This window comes from Phaethon aethereus (genome assembly GCF_964289735.1).
Source record: "Phaethon aethereus genome assembly, chromosome: 2".
In the NCBI taxonomy this organism is placed as follows: Eukaryota; Metazoa; Chordata; class Aves; order Phaethontiformes; family Phaethontidae; genus Phaethon; species Phaethon aethereus.
Genome location: NC_138582.1, coordinates 53374444 through 53402388, shown reverse-complemented (window position 1 = coordinate 53402388; position 27945 = coordinate 53374444). Strand labels below are relative to the sequence as shown.

At 45.4% G+C, this 27945-nt stretch overlaps 1 protein-coding gene across 1 annotated transcript in view; it reads left to right on the top strand.

Annotated features, from left to right (window-relative positions):
• The window catches only part of CABLES1 (Cdk5 and Abl enzyme substrate 1), a gene marked incomplete at its 5' end in the record, with an annotated part of 72617 nt that extends 44672 nt beyond the window's left edge, over nucleotides 1–27945 (top strand). Inside the window, 7 exons of the mRNA XM_082015563.1 lie at nucleotides 1629–1706; nucleotides 12102–12201; nucleotides 13721–13877; nucleotides 14674–14777; nucleotides 24710–24816; nucleotides 25747–25954; nucleotides 27533–27945. Of these exons, the coding sequence (XP_081871689.1) occupies nucleotides 1629–1706; nucleotides 12102–12201; nucleotides 13721–13877; nucleotides 14674–14777; nucleotides 24710–24816; nucleotides 25747–25954; nucleotides 27533–27673 (895 nt within the window). The 3' untranslated portion in view covers nucleotides 27674–27945. The remainder of the gene's footprint in view (nucleotides 1–1628; nucleotides 1707–12101; nucleotides 12202–13720; nucleotides 13878–14673; nucleotides 14778–24709; nucleotides 24817–25746; nucleotides 25955–27532) is intronic.

Below are 27945 nucleotides of genomic sequence, written 5' to 3'. Positions count from 1 at the left end.
ACACAACGCCAGAAAAACTAATGTTGGAGAGCAGAGCAAGGGAGTGCAATAGCCCTGACAACCAACCTAGCAGTAGGTCCTAGCATTTGGACCACAAGTGGAGATTTTTAGAAAGGTAAAACATCAGTGAATTCTAACACTAATCAGTTTAGAAGATTGCAGAGATTGCCATCACCACGTCTTAGAATTTGAGGGGATGCAGCCTGTTGGCCATCTTCAGAGGGAAGAAAGGGTCTTTTCAGTGTATGTTGTACAATTGTGCAATTGTTGTCCTGGAGGTAATAAGGAGAAGAGGGTATATTTATAAACCATCAGTTATTTATTGACATTTTATATCTCACAACTTGATCAAGCTTCTCTTGGCTTCTTGCCAATCTCCATCTCCCAAAACTATAATTATGTAGCTATTGGCGGTCCATGCAGTTGTGGACTGGTTTTGATGTTGCTTAATGATATGTCAGAGGTTGATGGCTAAAAGTAATAGTGTGGCTGTAAAAAAGATTGGTGGCTCTAAGGTCCTTGATTTAATGCCACACAGTGACTTTGCAGATGATGCAGGGATTTTGGAGACTGGTTAAAAATACAAGGTGTTTGCTGTAAGAGTGGCCTGGTTTCTGAGATAAGCTCGGAGCAGGCAGGTAACGTATGCTTTCATGTAGCCAAATCTAGAGCTACCTGCCTGTAAGGAATGAAGGCAAGCCATGCATACAGGAGGAGGGATTCAGCCCCGCCAGTTAGTGGCTGAGATAGACATGGTGCTGGAGGAGAAGGGGCGAGGAGCTATGGGATCAGTCATGCCTGGATGTCAATGCGACATCATGACCAAGAGGGCTGATGTGATTACCGAGCGCAGAGGCTGGCGGGTTGTCAGAGCTAGACCCCAACCTTAAAGGTAAGACTGAAAGATGCGATGTTAATATCTGCGATGCGTGCAACTGCTGGGGCCACTGATACTGCCCAGAGACCAGGAAAGGTGATGGGGAAAAACTGGAGAAGTATCAAGGAGGAACCTGGAAAACAGTGAGAGGACCTGAAATCTTATGATAATAACAAACTTGGACTTCATCCGTCAATCAGACTATTTCAGGAACAGGAAGCTGGAAATCAAAGGAGTCCGTTGGTTTAGCAGAGAAAGGTCATGACCAGCAGCTGGAAGTTGTTGTCCGATGAGTGCAGACTCCAAGTCAGCCACAGAGTTGTGGTGTGTATCGCAGGTGGCTGCTGGTGTGTTCACCCGGGTTGCTGCTGGATTTGTCCTCTACGTTTCAGCCGTAGCGGTGGGTTGTCAGAACGGCTCCTTGCCCCTCTGGGCAGACTCCTGTCCTAGAAGGACATCTACCCTGGATTCCAAGCAATGTATTCAAGATAGTCTTCCTAGAAAGGCTGTAGAGGGGAGGGGACTCGACTACTCGTTCGCTGTGAAATGTATGGCACAGGCTTTAGCACTTCTGTAAAGACTCGGTAGCACGATACCCTACCTGTGAGATAAAAAAGAGGAGGGAGAAATCACCCGTGATGGAAGTTGTATGGTTATGAATTCCTCAACGGTAACATCTATTGCTTTGCATATTGTCGTGGGATTTTTAAATTTTAGTCTTTGATTGCTTTTATTTTCTTTTATATTTTAGAATAGTCCTTATCAGCAGCAGAAGATCCTTCTGTAGCATATTTTCAGTGCTGCCATATCGAGACTGTACCCAAGTCGGGTATGTATATTTATACATGTACTACATAGTCTTTCTGGGCCTGCATGTAGACCTGATAATGGACAACAGCATGATGGAAGCTAATGCTTTTACATATCTGCTCTGAGAAGAGATAAATGCACTTAGATCTATTTGCCTTGTGGAACATTAACAGGTTAAAACTACAGCTCTCAGTCCCCGGTTTATTTATATGTGTTGTGGTATCTTTGATTATTAAATGGGAGAAAACTACCCCCCTGAAATCAATGTTCGTGAAAAATGCACTGTTTTTATTGTTTCATCTGACTTCGCTCATCTTTGACAAAACAAGTACTCTAGACAGCACAACTTTTATTTTATAGGCAGTTTTAGCTTTCTCATTCTGCCGTGCAAACATGGTGCTACTGTATCTAGATTTCCAGAACTATAGAGAAATATTTGGATTTAAACATAATACCTTTTTATTGTACATTTAACCATTGGTCAGATCATTCAGTCAGTGAAAACAGATTGTTTTGGCCATAATACCATACAGGTTCTTAGCTGGTATAAGCAACATCCGTGGAGCTGCCTTGCATCCTTTGACGTGCTGAGACGCCAGACGTCAGCTAGAAAAGTTTATTTGGATTGAAGCAGTTCTCCAAAGATCGAGCAAGCTTTTTGCTCTTCTGCTGAAACCGTGGAAGTGGAAGAAACTGGATCTGGCTAGGAGATGTTGTCTGGCGGGCTCCGGGGCACGGCTTGCTGGGTGCCTTCAGAGGCTCAGCGCAAGGCTGGGAAGGGCAGCGCTGGTCGGCAGCAGCTCTGTGCCCCTGGGGCAGAGGAGCAAAGTGTGGCCACCGTGGCTGCTTGCCGGAGAGCTGAGAGTTGCCTGTAGATGGGGTCAGCTCAGCGCCTGCAGGGCACAAAATTTGCGGGAAATATTCAGCCGATACACCGAGGTGGGTTTGAAAGACCCACAGACCATCTAGAGTAAAATTTATCCAGTGCATAAAAGATGAATTTGGCTCATATTTTTCAGCCATCTATTTAATTCTGGAGAATTATTTGCTACAAGCTGCTTGTGCATCAGTAATTCAAAACAAAGGGAGATTACTTTTAACGCACAAAGGAAAGGAGTCACCTCTGTAGGAGAGTTGACTGGTTCCCCTGTCTCTTAGAGTAAATTTCTTAATTTAATTAAACTGGAATGACACGTCAGGCAAATTCTTGACAGACTGGCAGCTTTGTTCGTTCTTATTGGGTACACTGTCATTCATTTATGGTCATTGCCCTGTGGAAATTGCCTCTTTATTGAAAATTGAATGTATTTTGAAATGCTGATGACTAGTTATACCTTCTAAATTACAGCAGTAACGAGCCCAGCTGCAAACCTAAGTATTATTTCAGCATGTAATGTCTTCTACCATGCTTGCGCAGCAAGAAGGGCCGTGGGGTGAGAAGGTAGCAGGTGCCAGTACAAAACAATCCAGCCCTGTTCCCTTTGCTAAAAAGCCAAGATTTTAAAAAAATGCCCTCTGTCTTTCTTCCAGAGCATCAGAGGAAGAGAGAAACAATTCAATGGCACCTCCTTCCAGGAGCAGCTGGTGCAAAGAACAGATGAGGCAGTATAGCATAAACTGTAGCCGCTCTGTCCAGGCTGCAGAGTGCTATTTTGGATGTGTGGTAGGAGCGGGGAGAGACACTGGTACCCTTCTGAAGTACTGTAGTGACAGCATCCTTTAGCTTTGCTTTCCCTGCATCTCTGGGTTGCTGATGGCTGTCCCCGGACAAGATGTCCCAACTGGTTTAGGTTCTGCAAATGTTTCCTGAATGGTTTACGAAAAGCTACCAACTATTGCAGGGAGCTATGGGTGTACCTGCGGTGAGACTGGAGTAAGCCCTGGCAGGAATGGGAGCGGGAGCGCGGGGCGGACATGCGTGCAGGGGGGACTGTTCCACGTGAGAGAGCACATGGTGGAGCTGCTGCTGCTTCTCCACCGCTCCTCCGACGCGCAGGCACCGTGGCCAGCGAGGAAGTCTGCAGGCACAGCTGTGTTTTGGGGAGGCTGCCAGCCCCTGTTATACTGTAGGCAGCACAGAAGAGCTCTACTGTGTCGATGCTGGCAGCTAAACTGCACTAACAGATCCATTTTAAAACCCTGCCTGAAAGGCGGTGCCTGCACTCACAGCTAAACTCTGTGCTCTTGCCCGGGGTGGATGGGGCAGCATCGCCCCTCGCCAGCGGGGTGCGAGCACCAACGGGGTGCGAGCAATGCGCTCTAGACCGTGCCCCTTGCTTGCCCGCCCTCCGTGCCGAGGTCAAGATACAACAGCAAGAACCCTCCCCAAACCCCCAAACGGTGTTTTTCAGTCGTCGTGCAAATACAAACGGAGGTCGGGGGGGTGCGGGGAGGAGAGCCGCGGAAGTACGTGAGAGGATGAAATTTGAACTGTCCGCTGGCACATTTCCCAAATCCCGCTCCCCGGCAGCCGGGCAGGCAGGGGGAATCACCGGGAGCGCAGCTGGCACCAAGCTTTTTGAAGGGAAATGTATTCCAGAGCGGCGCGGAGGCTGCCGGTGATGAATGGTAGGTTTTCCTACCCGCGGCCTCGGAAGGCCGATCTGGTGGTGCTTGCTTGGGCCGAGAAGGAAGTACACTGTGTGCCACGGGAATTCCTTTCTCTAGTTTCCTCCATTACGCTGAAGAGAAGCGAAGAGTACAAAGCAGAGAGTGACACGGTGGGGAGAAAAAAGGTTGTGAACAGAAGTAATTGCTAGAATTTTCTGTCTTCAAAATTTTGTCCATACCTTGTGTCTGATGGAAACCTAATGCTTTAGCTTATAGTGCTTTTGTGCAAGGGAAAAGGGGAGAATTAAATCTAAATTGAAAAAGGTTTCGAGATGTATTATCTTCTGCTGGAGTCACTGAGAGGCAGGTATTTCTGTGGATCTGGGCGGTAAATTCTCCTCTCCAGGTCTGGCTATGTTAAGATTGACGGCATCTTTGCTGGTGGCATGAAGACAGGCACAGCTTCATCTGTTTCCATGGCCAAGAGTAGGGTAATGGGCAGGACCAGAGCTTGCTTTTCTTCCCCCAGAGCAGCTGTGAGAGCAGACGTAGCCAGGCAAAAGCAGCGTAAGGAAGGCTGTACTGCGAGTCAGGAGCTGGAAGAGATGCTGAGCATCTTGCCTGCTGGCTTCCCTTGGCCCCCAGTGTTACAGCCCAAAGTCATACGCAAGGTTTAGTGGTGGCTAAGGGCAGCGGTGAGAGGGCCGCCCTGTACTGAGCGCGCTGTGACAGCGTTAATGCCTCTGTTATTAAATTAACAGACACACACACAAACTCTCGTTATCATTACAGGATGTTCTGCAGAGGCAGGTAGCACCTGCAGGATCCAGCAACACTCATAATGTTGTCTGAGTGTTTGGCTTTGGTTACGTTTTTATGAAATACAAAGTCATTGTGCGATGAACAAGTTAGAGGTGAGGCAATTTAAGGGCTAGTGGTGGTACTGCAGGATCGGTTGTGCAGTTGCTACTCTTTTTTTTCAATCTATTGGAAATCTTCATGGCTAAAGGCTATTCATAATCAGAATTTTTCTGCTGAACAAAATCTTGCTCACCTGTGAAACATGCATGCCGTTACCACACAGATTTTTTGCGGTAACGTTTACAAACAAAACACATGCATGGGAAGATGCAGCAGTGACTGCTGAACCTTTATTACCGTTGTGGAGAGATACTTGTGCTTTATATAAATTGTTTCTCGTCTCCTTTCTCACCATTCACTGATGTTATACTATGGATCATGCTGACACTGCAGTATTCTTTAATAATATGTAGAAATTTGAAACATCATATATAATTTTATGCTAATACTATTCTTCAAGTTCCTCTTTCTTATTTAAATGTAATACTCCAAAAGATGGAAGAGCTACTTTGTGAAGGGTATTGAAACTGGATTTTTGGCTCAGCATCCACTTGATGTCTTCCTTGCAGGAGATGAGAATTAATCCCCATCTAGTTCTGCAGATGGGCAGAAAATGGGAGGTGACGACAGTTACCAGAGATGCACCTTGTGCAGCCCCTGGGCTGCTGTGGCGCACACCTCCTTTGTCAAAGGTTGTCACGGTGGAAGCTCACAGCAAGTCTAGTTGAGCCTTGGTGCTGTTCCTCTTCCAGGACAGGGATGACTCGGGTCACTAGCAAATAGCTGCCCCAGCACACGCACTCAGCTCGTGCGCGTACACATGCATGCTGACCTGCTCTGGGCCCTCAGAGGGGATTCGTTTCATGGCAAACCAAAGAGTGGAGCCACTTGCAGATGGATTAAACGAGACTTGAAGGGATTACTCATTTGGAGATGGGCTTCAGACGATTTGAGGTGAATTGGATTTCAGCCTTCTGAGCTAGGGGTCAGACCCAGCAGATATTAGCCTTTTAGACGTGAGGCAGGTCATGCTCCAGGTGCTGGGATCACTGCGTATGTCCCCAAAGAGGAATTGTTATGGCCAGGTCTCCCCTTGCAGCCGCTACAGGGAATGTGCCTGCAGGTTTCTGCCCACCTCTCTCCCCAGCACGGTCTGTGCAAGGGCGCTCTGCGGACTGTCCATGTGACCCCAGCTGGGATAGAGAAGGACCAGGTTCAGCTCTGCCTCCAGGGAGCTATCCTGGGAAAGGCAAATTTCCTAAGCAGGGGAAGAAGGGAACCTATTCTCCATTGCTTACCTGCTCTTGGAGCTTCTCTAGCCACTACTTCTCCCTTGACTTCGAAGGAGATGGTCCAACTCTGACAGTCCTTATGGGTGTCATTGGAGTTGCTCCATGTGGTCTGAAGAAAGGCTCTGAATATGCTTGTAGGGAACTGAGAGCAATCCAGTTCTTGTTAGTATTTTAAGGTACCTAAGCATTTTCAAAAAAGGAGGTGGCCATATGTGTCTGTCACTGTTAGTGGTCTTACAGAGGAAGAAGGTACCATATTGTCTTTCCCCTCAGGAAGAGAAGGTAATGAAATTAGCTGGGTTTATAGTTCTGTTGTGTTGGGTTTTTTTCTTTGATCCACATCGTTATGGTTCATAATTTAAAAACATGTTTTTGAAAGGGGGCTTTTAAAGTTTGTTTTTGTTAATGGCAAAAACATTCACAGATTGAAATCATACCTAGTCTAATGATACTTTATTTTGTGATGTGATAAGAACCTTTTAAGAACTTCCAAGTTCCTGTGAAGTCCCACCCAGAAGATGAATCTGGAGGACCCGGGGATGAAGGAGAGCTGGTGGTGTCGCATGGATGCGGCACTGCAACGTGACTAGTCTTACATTCAATTCTCAGCCACTGGGCTCGCAGTGGCTGGCTGGCACTGGGGCTGGAGGTGATGAGCTACAGGACAGAAAACCCAGAGCATCAGTCAGTGCTTGTCCTTACAAAACTGGCCAGTTCACCTCAGTTTTCATTCCTCGTGGCAGTCAATTCATTAAGTGGTTAGAAACGTACCTGCAGTAGGCATAGCTGCTGAATATTGCTGTCTTGACAAGAATACAGGTATTTATCTGACTGAACTCGCCTCCAGTTACGGGAAATACTGCAATATGAGTACTCAGATGGATTGAAGCCCAGGAAACAGACCCTCCTTCTGAACTAAAGCAGCAAGTCATTAGCTAAAAAGAGTTTGTGTCCTTCTCAGAAATGCTACAAACCAGCTTCATCCAGTTTCTAAAGAGAAATCACTGCTGAATTTAACTTTGAATTTAACTAAGTGCTAGCCAGAGCACTAATGAGCTCAATGAAGCTGCGAGCAAGAGGTTTCCCATACCATCACCCCAGATGACATGTAGCCACAACGATCAGTGAGTCCACAGGCCAGGCATTCCCAATGGCCTTTGTTATCTAAAGTCTGAGATCTGTGGTTGTTTAAATGGGGCAAAACAAAGCATTTAGGTGAGGTTGTCTCACATGCCGTACCCCTGCCATCAGTTACTTGGCAGGTCAGGTAAGTGTGGAAAACCGGGGTATATTTACAGGGGAAATGAGAGCATATAAATTGCCGTAAGGATAGTAGCAATAATTATGCACACAGCAAAGCAGGATAGTCCGTTACGTCCTTCAGATTTGTTACCCAGTTCCTTGATACTCTTCCCCAGTAGATTTGTATGTGAGGCAATTTTGATTAAGTCATCAATCTCGAGTGCCTTTCCTGATCATTTATCATTCCGTAGGCCTGAGGAAGAGTAACAACTATCTGTTTTTAGCTGGTAATAAACTGAAATATCCCTGCTTTTCTTTACCATTGCCCATTTTCCTTGCTTCTCCCAAATTGAACAAAAAAACCAAAACCAAGTGCATATTAGCTTTACAGAAAGACACATAAATCTGTAGGCTTTTTTCCACAACAGGACATTTCAAAACTAATCATCTCATGTATGGATTTTATAGAGTCACCACTGCTCATTTTTGTGAGTTGCCCTGTTCCCTTAGATTGAAATTAAGCAATGAATCTGCAAAAGCTAATAGGTTTAGGTTTTGAACTTTTACTCTGTGTTGGGCAAAACATCAGGACAAGAGCTGATGTGTTGACCCCTGAATATGTTTGGAGAGAGAGAAAAAGGGTACTGGCCTGTTAGAAAGAGAGAAGAAGGATTTGGAGAGAGAAAAAGGATTACTGGCCCATCTTTCCAGGAGTTTCTCCACCTCCTCTGGCTGTAAATTGCCACTGGAGTTGTTCTAGCAACACTAATGGCAATTAGGATCTGAAAGCTCTCGATCAATTAAAGCAGGCAGTCTCAGGCAGCAGGAGATCTGCTGCCGGACTGGCTGGCAGCGCGTCTTTTCCAAAGCTGTCATTGTCCTTGTCCCTATAAACAGAGATGATAAGTAGGAATTACTTACAGTGATGGATAAGAGCCGTATCTTTTCTTGATGTCTCATGAACCGCCTTTGCTTTTAGAATAAATCTTAACACTCAGGAATCACTAAGCGTAAAATATAGACACAAAAGGCTTGCATCTCTAAATAACAATTATCAGATTCCTTTTTGCAATAAGCAGAAGGCTTTTTCATGTATCTAGAAATCTATTTAATATTTAATGGATTCCTGAATTATTCACAGGTTAAAGTGTTCAACTGTTGCTGTAATTTAAAGAGCAAGTGCCCAGCAGGAGTCTTGCATGGGGTTTTATAGATCACGTCAAAGCATAACATTTGATTCATTAAAGAAATGTTATACTTCCAAAAGTAATAGCATCCAGTGTATATTCTGTTAATCCTGGCCTGACTAATAAAAGACACAGTGAGATTTCCCATGTTGATTCTTATCTACCTGCTCAGTAAAATTTCTCACCATCCCACAACAAATTTGGGATCCCAAGTCACCCAGATAGTGTTCCAAGAAAATCTGTGACCCCTTACTAGGTGGAGATACGTTCATGTTATTCTGCAGTCCTGGATGACTAAACCAATATGCTTAGTTTTGAGTGTAGTTTATAACACTGCTCAGCTTTCTGGAAATGGTAGGCACAAATAGAATATGTAGAGCTTGCCATTGATGTAAATAGGGTAATTCCTCAAACTTTGTTGGAAACTGGGATCTAGTTTTTTTGCTTCCTAAGGAAATGTCATCACTGATCTTCTCATTTCCTCAAACTTTCACTGCTCAAATAAAGTGAAGGTAGTAAAATCAAGTTCCCATGATTTATTTTTTGCTTTTTGGTGTCTGCTCGAATCCCTTGAAAACTTTGTTAAAAAGCACTTTGGGAAAATAAAACAAGAAAATCAAAAGTGAGGATAAGGAGGAATGAAGCTTTCTTCACTTAAAAGCCTCATTGGCAAAGACCATCTTTCCTACTCTGCATCCTGCAAGCACCTTTTACTACTGGATATTGGTTTGCACAGTTCCTCAGTGCCATCGGTAATCTAAATAGCTGAAACACAGTGCAAGCTTGATTTTTATTTTTTTTTTTAATATAAAGTGCCTATCCTCTATATGCTCCTGCCCTGCGGGGCCCATTGGCCATGGTGCCATGCAAGAGCATGTCCCCTGAAGAACTCGGTGGCCGTGGTTGGCAGCGCTGGTGCGGTGGCTGTACCCAAACAACCGTCCTGACTGTTCCCTGGGCACGACTCGCCCGTTTGCAGAGGGCAAAGCAGAGGTGTCCTCTAGGTCTTTCCTAGTTGCTCTCGGGGTTTTGGGGGTTTGGGGAGGAAGCAGCTGTTCTGGGGCTCCTCCGGCAGCAGGGTGGTAGCCCCTGGGCTTGCTAAGGCCTTTGTGAAATTATTTGTCTGTAATAGGAGGGAGGGAGGGAGAGAGGGAAAAAATGAAGAGCTGTCCTGCAAAAACTTGGCTAGCTTGCTGTTGGTTGTAGTAATAGGGAACCTAAAAAAGGATAAGGTAAAGTCCCCTAGGAATTTCGTATTAAGCGTTCACCGAGATCTTTTACCAGTTAGAGGAGGGTGTGCATACACTAGGTTGAGCCTTTCCATTTATACATTAATAAGAAATGGCACATTGTTTAGTGCTGGTTTTCCTCAAGAGAGGGAATTTAATTCTCTGTTTTATGGACAGATTTCTCTTCAAACAGTAATATTTTATTACGCTGTTTTACAACATAAGCAATCATATGCTACCTAGAAATACAGAGCATATGTGGAGGAGCAGAAGACCCTAAGTAGCCCTTGCCACTCAGAATGAGGGATAATAACTGCAGTGTTGTTCACAGGGTCCTGAAGGGAGAGTCTTCTTTAGAAGCATCAGAAAGACGGGGAAACAGAGGCATTAATCGATCTTGAGCTAATGTCCAGGGATCGTTCCCATTGTGTGCTTACACTTGCCAGCTGACCCTGAGCCCTGCTCAGAAACGACAGCACTGATTTCAGTCCCCAGAGCTGCTCTTTTTTTTTTTTTAAAAAGCTGTTGTGCTGACTCTTTAAAGGGTGCCAGATTTTCGTTTGATGGATTACAGAGTTATCTATTCTTGTCTCTTGATGGCATGGAGAAATTTCTCCGTGATTTGTTTTCAGAGTCGTAACAACATTATTTCGTACTCTGTGTCTGTAAGGTTTTGAGTGGAAGGAAACTAAACTGTCCTGATATTATTTCAGGTATTCCACATTTTTTGTTTCATTTTTGGGTTTGGGGGCTTCCTCAAGTTGTGTGTTATCTCTTGGATAAGACCTGCTGAAACGGTTACCATTTGGCATTTATCTCTGTGAGAAGTAGTTCCTTTAAGCATGTTTTGCACAAGAGCGGAGAGGCTAATCCCATGCCTGTGACAGAGGGTTATTTTTACATAATTATTTGTCCAGCTCCTCAATAACACGGTGCCAGGGAACAGGAATGATAATGTGACACTGTGCTAAGTGAACCCCAGTCAAGAAACTAAGAGGGCTTTGTTGGGATGAGAAACTTGATACAGCCTTTTCCTTTGTCAAAGAAGTGTATTTTCCAGCCGACAAGACGTGTTGGATTTTTCCAGCAGTAAGGTACATGATTTATTGGGGACTCACCGAATGCCATTTTTCAGAGAAATAAAATGAGTGACAGGTTGGAAAGGGAAGACGAGGAAACGGGGTGTGCAGAGGCGCAGTAGGAGATAGCCCAGCTCCGTGGTCGGGTGAAGAGCCTGCAGGGCTTCTCCCTGCCTCCGTGTCAGCATCTCTCCCACACAGACTTTTAAGCACATACTTGGACCTTAGCAGAAATCAGCCCTGGAAATACTGCAGGATAAATACCTTGGAGATGCATTTGCGGAGCACAAATTTGCTCAGAGTCTCTCTTGCCTTCGCTCACATTTTGATCGTGAGGCTAAAGCATGGGATGCAGCCTGGTTGTCTCCGGCATCTCATTTACCTCCAAGTGTAAGATGTCAAATGGATCCGTCCTCCCAAAGCAGATCCCCAAGTTTCCACCCCGAGGCAATGGAGAGCTGGGTTTCTACTGCCAGCCTCCAGAAGGAGGGTCACTGGGCTTTGGACATTCTTCGGTGCTCGGAGGAGCAGGAATCCCTCCCAGAGGCTTTCCTGGGCAGTTACCTCTCTGTCCGGCAGTGAAGGGGGACGTGGGTATGTACTCTGGCAGCGACCGTCAGCTGGACACGTGGCTGTCAAGTGTTCAAGCTAGATCGTTGGGTCTCGCCTGAAGTTTATAGGACTCCCAGTTCCCTCCCAGTGCCAGGTTCTGTCAGAGGCACCCAGTTATGGGGAACCTTGCTTTACAGGTGGGGCATGAGGTGCAACCTGGAACAAAGTGGGTTTTTTCTGTAACTAGTCACTATAATGTAATTTAGACAACACAGATGCTGCCCGTAGGAGAAGTTGTCTGGTCTGTGCTTTGCATTGGCATGTTTGGGTTGAGGCTGCTGCCTTATTTCGGCACTGGGTGGTGGAAGGTGAACGAGGCGTGTGTTTCAAGAGCTGTTTCTGCTCTGGTTTCTGCTCCCCAGGGATATGAAGCTGGACGGTGGACGCCAGTGCCATTCTACCGGAGTCTGTCTGAAGGAGATAATTGGTCTTGAAGGTGTGGAGCTCGGAGCAGACGGGAAGGTGGGGATGTTTCAGTTCTTACTCGCTTAGATTTTATGTAATAAGGGAAAAAATGGCTTAACTAATAACAAGCACAAATATAAGAATAAACTACAACATGCAGCGTAACACCATAGCTAAAGCACAATATGTGCAAACTGTAAAGAAGTTTAGCAGAAATTCAGGAGGACTGCCCAAGATGTCAAATGTAAACAACTGTCTCCTTGAAGAAATTTGCCTCTGGCAACATCGGAGTCTGTAAAGCATTACCGAACCGTGCAGCCTGCCCCTGGCTCTAGCAGGAGGTATCACTGCACAGTATATTGTCATGGGCCTGAAAATAATTTCTGGTGAGAGTTTTAAATTGTAATTCTGTTTGCTTTCAATTTTATTTAATAAAATAAATTTTATTTAACAGTATATTTTTCCAAAGAGCAAGAAGACGGTAGTACAGTAGTATAAACCTGAGGACTATTTCCAAATCCAGGAGTGCATTCATGTGAATAGAATAAGCAATTATGAATCTTTTAAGTGATCCATTTTAAACAAATATATAGAGGAAAAACAATTTTAATCATAAATGAAAACATTTTTTGTTGAAAGCCTGACTTACTTTTTACAGTTCCGTTTACCCAGTCTGCTGTCATATATGGATTTAAAGGCCGTAGGTCAATGCTGCTACACATGGTGTGCTCACCTAATCAGGTGTCAGGTGAGACCACAGGCTGTAAATTCCTGAGGACAATCTGTCTGCTTATAAATAAATGAAAGCTTACGTGTTTTATTTGATAGCTGTTCTGACCTCGTAAACCAGTCTAGGGTCTTGACTTTTTTTTTTTTTTTTAATATAATGTTATTTTTGGAAAATAAACCTACGAGAAGGAAAGCTTAGCTTACTCCTGGCTGAGGGTAGAAGCAGAGAATTTAGTACGCTCTAAAAATAATTTTGTCACAAGTTATTCATTCACACTTAGTCCATGCTGGGAGGTAGTAAATGATCTCCCCCAACCATTGCTGTATACTGGTAGCTCACTTAACGACACCAGTAAGACTCTGCCAGACAAAATCCTAAAGGAGAAAAATACCAGAGAAAGTGCTTAAGGTGAGCAACGTTCAAGTGATTTGCCTCTGGCTGCTCTGTGCTGAGGGACCCGTATAGATGATGTTATTTCAGTAAAGAAGCAACTGAAATCCGCTACAGAGAAGGCCCACTGAAACAAAACTGACCAAATTGACATATTTTTAAATCTGACCCTTGAGTAGGATTTTGTAAATCCAGTGTATTAGAGCTTGTGTGTGCGTTTGTGGTTTTGTTTTGTTGAAGAATTAATGCCTTTGCAGAAGCTTTTTTTGCATGGATAAACTGACTGCACTGAAGCAAATGTAGGTGACGGATGTTTATTCATCTGTGCCGAACTGTTAAATCCAGAAAATCCTCTGCTAATTTGGCTTCCCTTGCTTCCAGTTGGGATGCACCAAAGACATCCCGCTGTGGCCAAGCTGGGCTGATAGTAACTGTCCTTTCTGACTTTCTTTTTAGACGGTTTCTTATACACAGTTCCTGTTTCCCACCAATGCTCTGGGAACTCGTCGAAACACCATAGACTCCACCTCATCCTTCTCCCAGTTTCGCAATGCAAGCCATCGTAGCCTTTCTTTGGCAAGAGCTAACAGCACCCAGGGGAGCATTGATGCAGGTAACTTCTCAAGAAGCTTCTTTTAATATCCTTGCATACCCTGGTGATGGGCAGTTATTGTGAATGACGGACAAATGTCATGTTTTAGCCACCTTTTTTGCTTAAATTCAGCAAAATGTAGTCTCATGTCGTGCGTGAGACACAACTGGGTCCCTGTTTGTTCAGCAAAGCTGGCTTACGGATGATGGAAAGTTAAGTAAACAAGGCTGCAGATCGTATTGACAGCCCCTGATGGCACTCGGCGTGCCTCCTCCCGTCACCAGCATTGTTTGTTCCTCCTGCATCAGGCTCTTCGTTACCTTCCTTTGCTATGGAAAATTTACAGTGGCAACACGGTAGTCATAAGCTGAAGGTGTAAATCACACTTGTGACCTTTATTAGGCTGGAAAGGGCTGTGTTTACAAGACTGGGCACAAAACATAAGCCAAAGCACTATATGCTTAAGATATTTTGGCATGTTAAATGAAACAAATCAAAACATCTGCATAAGCAGATGAACACTGCTTGCCAGGAATAAAAGTCCATGTGGAGCTTTATATAATTTTGCAGTTCTCTAAGCCCTAAATTCACATTTGCCAGGTAATTCATAAGCTGTAGGTCCTCTGTATCTTTGCAAATTTTATTAGTATTGAAATACTTAGAGTTTTCAAGATTTAGAGAAATCTTTTGACCCTTTCAAAAATCATACATGACGGTCATCTTGTGCATTATCTGTAAACTCGTTTGCTACTTCTGTTAAGTCCAGAGATTTCTTGATGTAATGCATTGCTTTCTTATATTTACCATTGTGTTATAGGTAGCGACCTGGGAGACTTTGTTGAATATGACCCAAATCTTTTAGATGATCCCCAATGGCCATGTGGCAAACATAAGCGGGTTTTAATATTTCCATCATATATGGTAAGTGATACACAAAATTAGGTGTAGCACAGATAGATTTTGGTAACACTATTTTGAAGGTTGAGGTTACATTTGGCCATATTTTAAGAAGATTATTATTATTTTTAATCTACTAATAACAGCTATTTGGAATGCTTTGTTCTAAATGACAGTTACTTACTGGGACATGTAAAAACAAACTCGTGGAGGTATTACAAAAGTAAATGCTTTTATTATTGCTGTATTTCATAAATGCTTTAGGTGAAAGGCTTGTTCGAACAATGTGTTCATTCTCTCACATTCGGAGGAAAATTTATACTTCCTCTAATTGGCATCTCTTACAAAATAGGAGGATGCCCAGTAGGGTTTTTCTGAAGTCATGAAGCTACGTTGTGTTTTGATGCTTATCTTTCTCTCCTTGGAACAGCGCTTTGGTGTCTAGTAGAGCCTGTGTTTCCCAGGTATTTATTTCACCATGGGATGGTGCTTCCTTTAATTGCAGCAATTACGAACAGAGCCTGTATATTTTTCACTATATCCAAACCCCGTAACAATACAGACGCATAACCGTTCCTTTATCTGTGCTCTAACTCAAGTGTTTTCTGTGGTGAGGCTGCTGTAGCCTTTTCTGGGTTGCACCAAGTCCGTAGACTTTGGTGTGCTATTTTGGCAGGACTTTTGCATGATGCAGTGTCGTCATATGTGTGTGAGCACGTATCTGGCTGAATTACACATCCAAAGTAGTAGTAGTAGGCAGCAGGGAAAAGCCAATTTCCACCCCCACCCCCCCCCCGCAAAGCAGTGAGTTAATACTCAATAATCTATATACAAATAGTATAGGATTTGAAACACTAAAGTGTCATCCATGTCCTCACTTAACTTGGAACAGAAGATACTGTTTAAGAAACTGCTAATGTATGTAAAGACACAGTCTTTGTAAGTTCTCTTCTACCCCGCACCCTGGTCTTTATTTGATAATAGTGCTCTTGGGTGCTCCTTCTTCAAAACAAATGGATTTTAAGTGTTTCATGTAAATTGAAGGTTATCTCCTTGCTGGTAGGAGTGTTCTGCCTGTTGCACAGAGAGGCTTAATTGAGCTCTGAGGCTGTGTTTATGCTAAATTTTCAAATGGGATGTCCAGTATGTCCTCTTCTTACTTTCAGATGGTTTTACTTTTAGATGTGGCAAGTTATTTTTTGGCTACCAACCCATAAAGTCAGCCTTTTATGGCAGCTACATCTGGGTAGGAAAATATTTGTTAGGTTTTGATGTGGTTATTGTCATGGACAGGGAACTGTCTTCCCTCAGAGAGAAAGATGTTGTTAACCAGCATCTAAAGTGAACATAGCTTTAGCAGTCATGGTTGTGTTTCTAACTTTCCTCGGGCTGCGAATGTCCAGTAGGCAATCTGAGTCCTCTAGGATCACCTGGGATCTTTGATCCCTTTTCAGCTTGGTGTTGAGATGGACGTGGATGGGTGAGTCAAAGCAGGGCAGCCAGGATATCATCCTGCAGGGGAGGTCTCCGCCCAGGAGTGGGTGTTTGGTGCCCTTCTTTTCCATATGCTAGTTAGCCACAGCGTTTTGAGATCTGTATTTGTACTTATTGCAGAAAGGAGCCGACTGGGTTTTTCACTGTGATGGAGGTATGACTAGATACTTTAAAGGTGAAAAAGGAACTTCAAGGGCAATTGTTAAAATCAACGTCATTGTTTGTCTAGAATGTAACAGGTCTCTCCCTGCTTTTTTATTTTCTCTAGGGGTTAATTACTACTGTGTCTGGAAAAATGTCTTATTAGACATTTTGGGGTTTTATTTGCCTTCCAGCCATCACTTCTTCAGCACTGCCTTAAGGGTCTGCAGCGCTGGCATCTCCCTCTCTGAAGGCAGGCGCTAATCTAAAAAAGGGCCGAAGGACACGAAGTGCTGTGTTTCTTTTGTTGGTGGGAATCACAGGCGCGTGCCAAGAGCTCTCTTGTCCAAGGATTTCACCTGCCCCTGGTTGAAGCAGGCTCGCTGGGACGCCCCGCGGGAGCTGCACAGCTTTGCAAGAAACCGAAGGTTGGGTGGTTGTTCTTCAGTGCTCAGCTGAGAGATTTCACAAGGGGCTGGTCTTCCTTCAGCCGAGAGAAGGGAGGAGAGGGAGTGTCGGGGTGTCCCAGGAGCTTGCAGGTTAAATAGGATTTTGCAATGTGGGCTGCAGGTAAGGAGGGCTTGTGTGTCGAGCTGGTGAATATGGGGTCGTATTGGCGAGGTAGGAGACTTTACTTGCATCCATATTAGACTTTCCCGTCTCGGCTGGCATTCCCCTTCCCTGCAGTTCACATCAGTGTGAACAGGAGTATATAATAGGCTGTAATTTCAAGTCATTTTCTTCCCCGATAACAAAAATCAGCGTATGCTACAATTAAAGCAAATCACAGTCTGAGGCCAGTGGGAAACCGGTGGTCTTCTCCTGACGGTACGCAGCCCTCGCGGTATCGACAGACCTCTGCCAAAATGACCGCGGAGCCGCAGAGCTGCTGTACACACATTGAAACCGGCCTCTCTGTATTCCTGAGCGGAATATAGCTGTAATTACTGCCTCTCGCAAGCGCCGGCGCAGCTGAGCGCGGCTCTGATCTCAGCACTGAACGTTTTTTTGTGTGTGGAGAGCTGCAGCTTGTAATTAATGTTTCGTTACTTGGCCAGCGTTTAGCGTTAATGCTTGGCAGCTGCAAGCTTGTGGGTATTTCCCCCCCCCCGCCCCTTACGGATGCCAGAGCAATTAATGAGGGGAAGGTGCGAGGGAGGAGTGTGAACACGTGGCGGTGTGGATGAGCGACGCTGGATGCCGGGCTGCGGCGCCGGCTGCGGGATCGAGCTGCGTGCACCGATGCTACGCGCGGGAGCCCAGCTCCTGCTCTGCTGGCCGGGAGTCCCCCTCTGGTAAGAGTCCCTGCGGTCCGTGCGACGGCTGCCTCAGCAAACACCGCGGGCTTCATCCCCGGTGTAAGGCGGACAAGGTGTGTGGTCCCGCCTGGATTTTACTCTGAAATACTTGCAGTTAGCACTTGACCTGCAGTCCCCTCCGTTTTTGGGGAGCCCAAATTTATTGTCACTGACATTGACTTTACAGTCTTGCAAATCTACTGGGCTGAATCAGTCCCGACTTGCAGAGGACTTTTAACTGCAAGTCCTCAGCCATTTTCAAGGAGTAGCTGAGCTTCCTCCTTGAAGATAGCTGTGGGGAGGGAGATGTGCTTTTGGTTTGGTCATTTTTTTGTAGCAAACCTCCTAGCTTGAAAGGGTATAGACCTCCCTGTCGCATTTCTGAAAGTAATACCCACAAGCAGCCTGTTAGGGGAAGATTCTGAAAAAGCAGCTTCGATACTTTCCCAACACAAAGTCTACGGCTTCTATTAATTTTATTAGTCATATTTAAATTCTGGTCTACCCTGGAGAAATTATTTTGCTTTGTGTTGTCTTTGTAGGAGAGTCTACAGTCTCTACCGCAATATAAACAGTAAGAGGTAGAAAATCTTCATGCTGGGGGGAGGAGGGAGGAGGGAAACATCATGTCACGGTTAACAGATGTCTTCCTGGCTGATACTGCTAAAACAGGAATTCTTGCACATTCTTAAATCTAGCTAGAATAGGAACTTTATCTACCAGACAGAGCAGTGATTTCTTTGCTGGAGTCTCGCGCTGACCAGGGTACATCCAAACTCGTCGGAGCCTCCCTGCATTCTTGCCAGCAGAAAAGCTCCTTCCGTGCAGAAGGAGAAAACTCACCCTGCAGCGGGCATGCGGCTGACCCCCGCAGTCCTGCTTTTGTTGGTGACACAGAAACACAGGACCGTCCTCAGCTGGCTGCTGTGCACTGCCAAAATTTACAGAAAAAGAAGAAAAGCTCGCATCAGTAGCGTCTTGACTTTGAGCGACCCTTCTGTAATAACATCCCTGCAATATCCGTCTATCCATGCCCAGGGGATACACTTGGAAATTGGTTTGGGTACTTAACTACAATTTCAGTGCATTGGTTTAATTATGTCTAAATAAATTGACATGTCTACACCACTAATAAAAAAGCACGTCACAAACGCCTGCAGTGCTTTTACAGCGGGCTGACCGTCAGCCTGCGTTTGCCAGGTGCTGCACCACTGTCGAGCACAGCCAGGCTGCGTTATTAAATATTAGTCCTCCAATGCCATTTTAAAATTAGAACTGCTTTCTGCCCTGGCTGTTCAGTCTTAACAAAAGCCCTGCGTGATGATACAGAGCATTCGATCTCTCGCTCCCCCGTTCTGTCTTTCACAAGGAGCATCAAGGTCAGGACACATTGCTACAGCCTGTGTCCTCCGGTGCCATCGCCCTGTTCTTCGAGCTGCTTCCGTGGTTGTAAATTAAGCATCTCCAGAGTGCTTTTTTTATCAGCTTGTACCCTAAAGTCTCAGGGAGCAGAGGATCACAGTGGTGGTATATATTCACATTTAAACCCTGTGCTCTATGCATTTCATGCTGTAGTTGGCCGAGACCAATAAACACCTCTTTGGGAACAACGACACACTGTATTAATCGCGAACGATTCCAGTGTGTTAACTGTATAAAACAAACTGGTGCCCTTCCATGTTCTTTAATTCAAAGAGGCAGTTTTGAGATTATTTGCTCTGTGAAATTCTAAATCTTTCAGCTTACGGTCCTTGAATGTTAATAACTTTCTAACAACGGAAACATCTTTTAGTCTTCCTTTTCCTTTTTTTTTTCCCTGTTTTTTTTTTTTTAATTATAAAGAAGGACTCGCTCCCATTTTCCACCATCACTGCTTTAAGCCTCTGCTTGAGCAGTATTTCCCATATATATGCATCTTCAGCCATATGTATATACATGAGGTTACTGGCAGTTTACAGCTGCACAGCTGGTCACCTATGGTATGCATTAAGGTAGCCAGGCAGTGCAGGGTCATTGACGTCTTTTCATTTGTTATGTGGTTGAGAACTTACCATTGACCTACTGAAAATCTGTTCGATGTATCCATCTTCTGTCTGCTCTCTGTGAAGTAAATTTATCAGGGGTATACAGTAATGACAGCTGAGGAGAGCCTATCATACATCTTCCATTTTATACACCTATTTTGTTCTGATTTTATCCTTAAGCGGGGGATAGAGGCATCCAAGGCTAGATCATCTTTTACTGGTAGCATGCCAGAGGAGGATTTATTTTCAACAATATTTCATCTTGCCAGTCTTTCCAACCATTTCAGGCATCCTCCCTCCTCCCTTACTTATGAAACTATATATACAGCTTTCTTATGAGAAAGCAGCTGCTCGAAAACGCTTGTGAGTAACACACAAGCTAACCTCCAAGTTCAAAACTGCCAGCCATGCAAAAAGTGTGCAGAGTACAGACTTCGTCCGAAGCATTCGTCATGTTGTCCAGGCATCTGTCAGCTACCACATATCAAAGCTTTCATTCGTCTTGCGCAACTTCCATCGCCAAACTAAAATACAGATTTGTATACAGAGGACGTGAACAGAGCTCACGAAGGAGTATTGCTGAATACCGAAGTGAAATCTGTTTTGTGCAAGTAAGCTGTAAGAAACAAGACAGACGTTTCTGGGTGACAGAAGTTACAAACATTGGAGATTAGAGCATGGGAGAGACAGTTTGGTAGTTCCCAGTGCCTTGCTCTTGTGTCTGACGGCTGTGGGAGTGCAGAGTGCCTGCCTGGTAGGGAATAACATTGTGTATAAGAAAGCACGTTTGAAAACACTGTGCTCCTTTTAGGGAAATACTTGCAAACCCTTCGTAAAATTGGGGCATCGGTGTTGAACGGTGCTCCTACACCACCAGTACCAGAATTGTTCCAGACAGACAAAAATCCACGCCATTTACAGTCTCGCCTTCTCCTCAACGTGGCAGCTTCACGTGGGACTCGCGAGCAGCGCAAGCGCAATGAAATGGCCTGAGATGGAGGAGAGAAGCGTAAACGCGGAGCAGAGGAAAGGCGGCGAAGGATGACGCTAGGTCAGAGCCCTCCCGTGTCAGACCCCAGCTGGTCCCTGTGGGTCGCTGGGCCGCCCCAGAAGTTTCCTCTGCTCCATCCCTCGCGGGCCGGGGCGGCGGCAGGGGCTTGCTGCTCGGTGCGGAGCTGTTGGCGGGGTGCAGGAGGTGCCCCGGGCAGGCGCGGGGAGGGGGACATGGGATTTCCGTGTAGCCTGGAAGTGCTGTGCCCCAGCTGCGGTGTGACAGCGAGAGGGGTGCTTGGGTGCCTGGTCAGAAACAGTTAGGAGGGGTAACTGATTCGATCACTCAACAGACACTAATTCAGCATTGCTTTTAAATTGCCTGTCAACATGCACATTTTTAAGAAAATTTTTTTTTTTTGCTGCCTGCATCGCTGGTGGGCAGGGTCCCACACGCACACATTTCTATGGCACCAGCTGGGCAAACAGCATCCCGCTGCTCAGACAAAGTCGGGCTTCTGCAGCAGCTATGGAAAAAACAAAAAAAAAATCAAGGGGCTTGGGGGGAAGAAGTTGCACAATTCCTTTTCTTGGGAATAAGGGCAGTTAGCTCGGCTCCTGAGCATGGCACTGACAAGATGAGACAGCTGCCTTAGAGCCAGTGTGTTCAAACATGCTGCAGTTATCCTGTTACATGAATCAAAACCAGCACACACCAGCTTTCATCTGGATTTCGTTATTGTGATTTATATTGTAGAGACTGTTGTCTTGTAGGAAGCAGCAGTATATGGAGTTGGGGGGGGAGATTCTTATCAGCAGGACAAAATTGACAAATCTCTCCGTTTAAAAATAGCCATTACCTCCTTACCATTTTCTGTTTTAAGCTGTCTGCTTATTCTAAAGCCTCTGAGTGGCTTTAAATAACATTTTTTAAAAGAGCTTTTCTCCTCCTAAAGAGAATTCAGCTGAATTCTGGCAACTCTCTCCCACGGGCCGGAGGAGTCCCAGGTAAAACAGACGGTGCCCGCAGAGCGGCTGCGGGGAAAGGTGCACCCTGGGGGGCTGCTGCCGCTGCCCAGGGCTCCCTCCTGCTCCGCGCAGCCCCCCGTGGGCTGGGGTTGTGCCGGCACCTGCTTGGTAGAGGTGAAAGCAGCTGAAACTCGCTGAGGGGCACGAGTTCTGTGCAGCTGAGCCCGGAGGCTGGTCGGGCCCCCCCCTCTGCCACCGTGCCCTTTCTGCAGCGCAGCGGTTTCTGCGGTCGCGCGTGATCGCGTCCTCCTCTGTGTGAGGGGAGATGATTACCTGGAGAGAGGCAACTGCAAGTCTGCCAGAAAAACCCATGATCACTGGGAGGGAGATAATTAAGATAAAGCCAGAGGAGCTCCACGGTAATGGGAGAGCAAACAGCAGGCAGTTAGGTTTGCAATGAAGCACAAAATAAGGTGTCGTGTAGCTTTGCACAGTAGCACCAAGCTCACTCTTTCTAGGACTGTCCAAGACAACCAAAAAATGCTGGTAGTAACTAAAATCGTCTTTGGATTTAATAGCGGGTAACCTTAGTGTGCTCAGTGTCTCCTGACTCCATAAGAGCAGCATTGGACCGATGCTTCTGTACTTTGACTAGCAGATGACACTGATATAAATTATGTGGCTTGTTTCAGTCGTCCTCTTGCAGCAGCACTAAGAGGAACCTCGTAGTAACACATAAAACTCCCAGTGTGTTAGCAGCACCCAGCTTGCTGATGACCCTCTGGCAACAAAACCCCGGAGCAGGCAGGCAGGCAGCGACGTCCCAGGGAAAGAAAGGAGAGAACTAATTGTTAAGATCTTCATTCTTCTGCCTCGGAGGGCTGAGCCCTGCCCGGTGAAATGAAGCACACCAGAAGCTGGCTGTGACGAAGAGCCACGGCTGCACGGGTGTGTGCATACGTCCTTCCGACCCCAGTGAGATTAAAACCAGGCAGACCCACACAGTTGAAGCCTTTCCTTCCGATCCCGCGTAAGGCAAGGTTTCTCCTCCCTGTCTTTTCCTCTTTTCCTTTTATTCAGGTGTGGAAGTGCATTGCCTGCCTCGGCGTCAAGACAGCGTATGTATTTTTAACCTCAGTGGCACGGCAATGCCTGCCCGGACTGGCGCTCGAGCGCATCCACATGCGTACAGGGCAGCAGGGCTGGCTGATGAGGGTTGATGGACTTTCTCCTTTTTAATGATTTCTTGTAACTGGCAACTTTCTGTAATAGGACTGAATTTCCTTAATAAATTATCCCCTTTATTGAGCAAAATCTGGACTGGTGCCTAAGACATCACTGTGTTGGAGGGGGCTCACAAGCATTTATACTTTGGAAAACGGCAGGCAACTGTTGCACATGACGTGCCCAGCAGAATTACTCGCCAGGATGTAGTGGGGAACAGTTTATCTGGACAGATGATGCTTCTCAAACTGCAAATCAGGTAGCAGAATGGCCCACATTTTAAAATGTGTATATGACCATAACAACACCCCGAGGCAAGAAGTTGTTTTTTTCCTCTCTATTACAGTGTGTTTACCTCAAATATTGCTGTGCGCTATTCAAGGGAAACAGATGCTCTGCTTTCTTTTAAATTCCTATGACCATCCATTATTTCCATACCATGTCTCCTAAATAAAGTGCAGGAAAAGTTAGGTGCTTTACTCCCCTTCATGCTCATTTTGGAGCCAGACAAGAACATGATCGGATAACAAGAGTTGTCCAATTGCTCTCTAGAGCCATTACACTCTCTCCTCCCCAAGCCTTTCCATATACTATTTTAATTATTGAAAAAAAAACCTGCAAGCATATGCAGTCAGTCTTTTTGGTTGATTTAGATTCCCATGAGGATATAATACAGCGAGGCTCCACCTTCTATAAAGGCCTAACATGCAACAAGTGTTTTGCATGCCTCATTCCACGTCCTGTTGTTCTAGCGTTAGCGTCCGTTTGCCGTAATGTAGGTTAATCATAAACAGAAATTAGAAGGGAAAAATTATTTTGCTGGAAGGAGAACGCACTGCACTGCAGACTGCTGCTCTCCCGCTGCCCGTGCTTGAAGCTGGCCGGGAGCTGGGTGCCTGGGGACCAGGTTGTCCCCTGGCTGCCCAAGCTGGGGCTCTTCTCTGCTTCTGTCTGAGGGGCAGGACAGTCAACACCGGGAAGAGAATTGGCACATCCCCAAAATGAAGGTTGGTTTGTTGCTCAGCTGATAAATTTTGGCCAAGTGAGCGGTGACAGGGGATTTGAGTAAAATGCTTCCAGAATGAAGACGGAAGGAATGAGAGAAGTGCTGCACACCCATAGATGCGAGCGCTGGCATTGCCGTACTGGCCTGGAGCACCTTCTTCTACTTGGGGAAGTACTTCAGGTTGTGACAAAAGGGAATAGCAAGCTCAGTGTAAAGGAAATAGACTGTACACTTTGAATGTTGTCCTAACTCAATATTTTTCTCCACTTTTGCTTAACTTACGACACCATTACTACCTTGGACTCCACTGAATGACCTGCCATATAGGCTAACTACCTGTTTGATCACTAATGTGTGCTGTGGCCATCACGAATTTGTACCAGTGGTTCCTCTGAAGAATCAATTTGAGAGAGACTCACAATATGTCTCAGAACCACATGGAGATATGCACACAAAATCTGGTCTTCGAACCAGTTATTGTGATTGCGGGGGGGGGTGGTGGTTAACAAGGCTTCTCAGCTAGGTTTTATGCACCTGCTTTTAGCTTAAACTCACTCTTAGGTGATACGTGGAGGATCCTGGTAAGGTATGTGTTGTTCAGGGCGTGTGCTGAACAGTCATCCCAGACTTCAGGTCACTTGTTCTGATGGAGCAGTCACAAATTGTTGCCTTAATTCAGACTTAATATTCCCCTCTACTGAAAGCTTTGGGAGTGGCTGGCACTTGTTTGGTATTCCTTGCTTTTGGGAATTCAGTGATCTTGTTTTTTATGAACTAAAAGAGTGATTCTCTCTTGACCATGTGTTACAGACCACAGTCATAGACTACGTGAAGCCATCAGATCTCAAGAAGGACATGAATGAGACCTTTAAGGAGAAGTTCCCTCATATCAAGTTAACCCTCAGTAAAATAAGAAGGTATGTTGCAAAACTTGGTGAGGCTGCGACATGATGCAGCTGTCTGGCATATCAGTGCAGTTGCTGCTGTACAGGAGGGGAAGCACTGATTGATCTTCCAGGAACAGTAACAGGCAGACGTGCAGAATAAGTCAGATGATTGCTTTGATTAGTGGGCTGAGTAGACAAAGTAGGGGAATGTACAAACATGCACCAGTCAGGTGTCAAGTGCGGCATCTAATGGGATGAGGATGAGAGCTGGACAGGCACTATACTAAAATACCCAGAAAAATAACACAACAGAGTCTCTGAGCTTGTGGCACTTAGCTTAAAAAGAGACTGAGGAAAGAGAAATGCTGACTTTTGTGCCTTGTCCAGAGAGCATGGCCAGAAGCAAAACAAGTGGCCAGGTTCTCAGCAAAGTTGTAGTATTTCATTACTGTTTCCAGTGTAGCAGGCTAGACATACTACTTCACTGAAGTAATGATAATTTCATTTACTGAAGTGTCCAGAAGGATGCTGAGTTGTGTTGCTCTGTAACCAAACAATACTGCAGTATGTGGAAAGACTGTTGGTTTGAATTTCACTAACCATAAGCAGCAGCAAAGCTGCATATAGAGCACAAGCAATGGAGATGTTGTTACTAAATAAACTGTATGCAGCTTAAGACCTCTGATTAAATACTGTTACTAAGAATGTCAAAGCTTTTCAGTCACTTTTATAGTGTGACACAACTATCTGTTGGGGGCAGTGAGGGGGAAGAGTGAAGTCAAAATGTGCCATGAAATGTGTCCCCAAAACAGAGCATAAAGGTATCTGCCCAGTAAATTGCCTTTTCCCTTTCCCCTCCATTTGACTAAGCAGGAATCTCTGATAGGATGACTCTTAGGATGAAATGAGAAATGCTTTAAAACGCAGTTCACAGCATACTTGTCTGGTTTCTTTACTCAGCTTGAAGAGAGAAATGCGCAAGCTTGCTCAAGAAGAATGTGGTTTTGAAGAGCCCACAGTGGCCATGGCCTTTGTCTACTTTGAGAAGCTCGCTCTCAAGGGGAAGCTGAACAAGCAGAATAGAAAGCTTTGTGCTGGAGCCTGTGTTCTTTTAGCAGCCAAAATTGGCAGTGACCTCAGAAAACATGAAGTCAAGCATCTTATAGATGTACGTATCCGTAGGTTTCCAGTGTTCCTTCTACATGAAGTGCCAGTGTGTGGTCTACGCAAGCCTGCTTGTCAGTGGTCACGCTCTCCTCTAGGTTTCCTGCTGTACAGCCAGCTTAAATACCTTTTTTTGTTATACATTTATGTGGAAGTAGTAGTGATCAGTGTCACTGCAGAGGTGTGGGAAACTCGTTTGTGATTGAAGACCTTGGTGTCAGATACTGTGAGGTCCGAGAGGTATCTGACCACCGTTCCGCCAATACAAATCAAAAGTTGACCCTCAGGAAATGCATTTTGGTTTTTCAAGAGTGTCAATAAGGACTCTTCTTTGAGAGGTAAATGCAGATACTAATTTCAGAGGGAGTCTAATAGAGTACCAAATGTGTATTTCTTTCCTCAAGTTAAGCTTTTGGGCAAGAAAACCTAAAGAAGTGTTACCATTGGAACACCTCAGCCCAACTGTTCTTTTGTAGACTAAGGTGTTTGGTCTTCCACCCACTCCTTAGGAGAGAGTTAACAGAGGGGAGTGTTATTCCATAATCCTTTGCAAGCACTGAGATACCAATCTGATTTAATGCTACAGAAAGTTAGGCGGGTAGTTGGGTACTTGGCTACAACCAACTCAGTTCAAGAGACAAGGGGACTTGGTTGGGGGGCAGGACTGGACTCATGCCCTTCTGCCACAGTCAGAGAGCTGGGTCGACAGTCAGTTTGTTAGAAAGCCCTCCGAATAACCAGAAAAAAAATCAACCCAGTGGGAGTTGGAAGATCTGGCCTCTCTTGCTATGCTGAACCACTGGTCCATCCTTAAGACACATTGAGCCTTTCAGTAGACCCAGTGGGCAGAGAAGTAGCGAGCCAGGGAGATCATAAGAAGAGGATGGGGTAGGGAGATATCCCTGAACAGCTGGTTGCCTACTTGTAGCATCCAAATGCAATGAAAACAGCAGAGCAGATGGGAGGTTTACTACGTTACAGCAGAAAGCCAATTATGAAACCTCTCTCGTCCCTCTTGAGGACAGTATTTTCTATTATTCACTGTTCTTGTGGTTGTTGCAGATGACACCTTCTGCCTCGCAGGTATTAAGATCAAATGTATCTAATTGTAGCAGAAAAAATTTCCCCAGTAGAGTGTTGTAAGGCAGTCTAATGCTAAAAGGAAAATTGGCAATTTCAAGCAGCGCAGGAGGTTTGTGGGCAGTTACCAGGCGCATGTCTGCCATTACACAGGTGATTTCAATGTTTGCATGAAGCCAGGAGTTTCCTTTTCCTGCAGTGGTAACCATTGTGATGGTTAGAAAATACACCTGCTGGAGATGGAATGAGTGAAATGAGAAACGTGTCAGAAATAGCATGGCTGGCTGAGCTTCGAGAGTTCACCTTCACAGTAAAGAATCCGTACGTCCAGTCATCCTGCTCTCATTTTCTAAACCTGGAGCCTTGCAAGTCCAGAGGTTTGATGATAGCAGCACGCGTGTTTTGAATAATGTCCTCTGTAAGAAAGCACTAGAAAGTCAAATCCTCATTCACAAAGATTTTTTTTTTTTAATTTTTTTTTTTCCCTCGGCTGTCGTTGCAGAAACTGGAAGAGAAGTTCCGGCTGAACAGGCGAGAGCTGATCGCCTTCGAGTTCCCGGTGCTGGTGGCCTTGGAGTTTGCTCTCCACCTTCCCGAGCACGAAGTGATGCCGCACTACAGACGCTTGGTGCAGAACTCCTAGCGCTGGCTGCCCCGCGGGGAAGGGGCTCCCGGCTGTTCCCGCTTGGCTCTCCTGAGCTGCAGTTACTACTGGAAATGCAAAATCAGACTCCTAACACTTCACTCTCTCCCCCCCCAAACAGTTGTTCCGGCGACACATAGGAAACACTGCGTCGACGTAAGACTCTCAGCTTTGACAAATTTACGTATCGTTACTTTCTCAGAGCAGGTGAAGACTGAGCTGTTGGTAAATGGCTAACATGCTGAAACTGGGTGGCGACTGATCCTACCTGT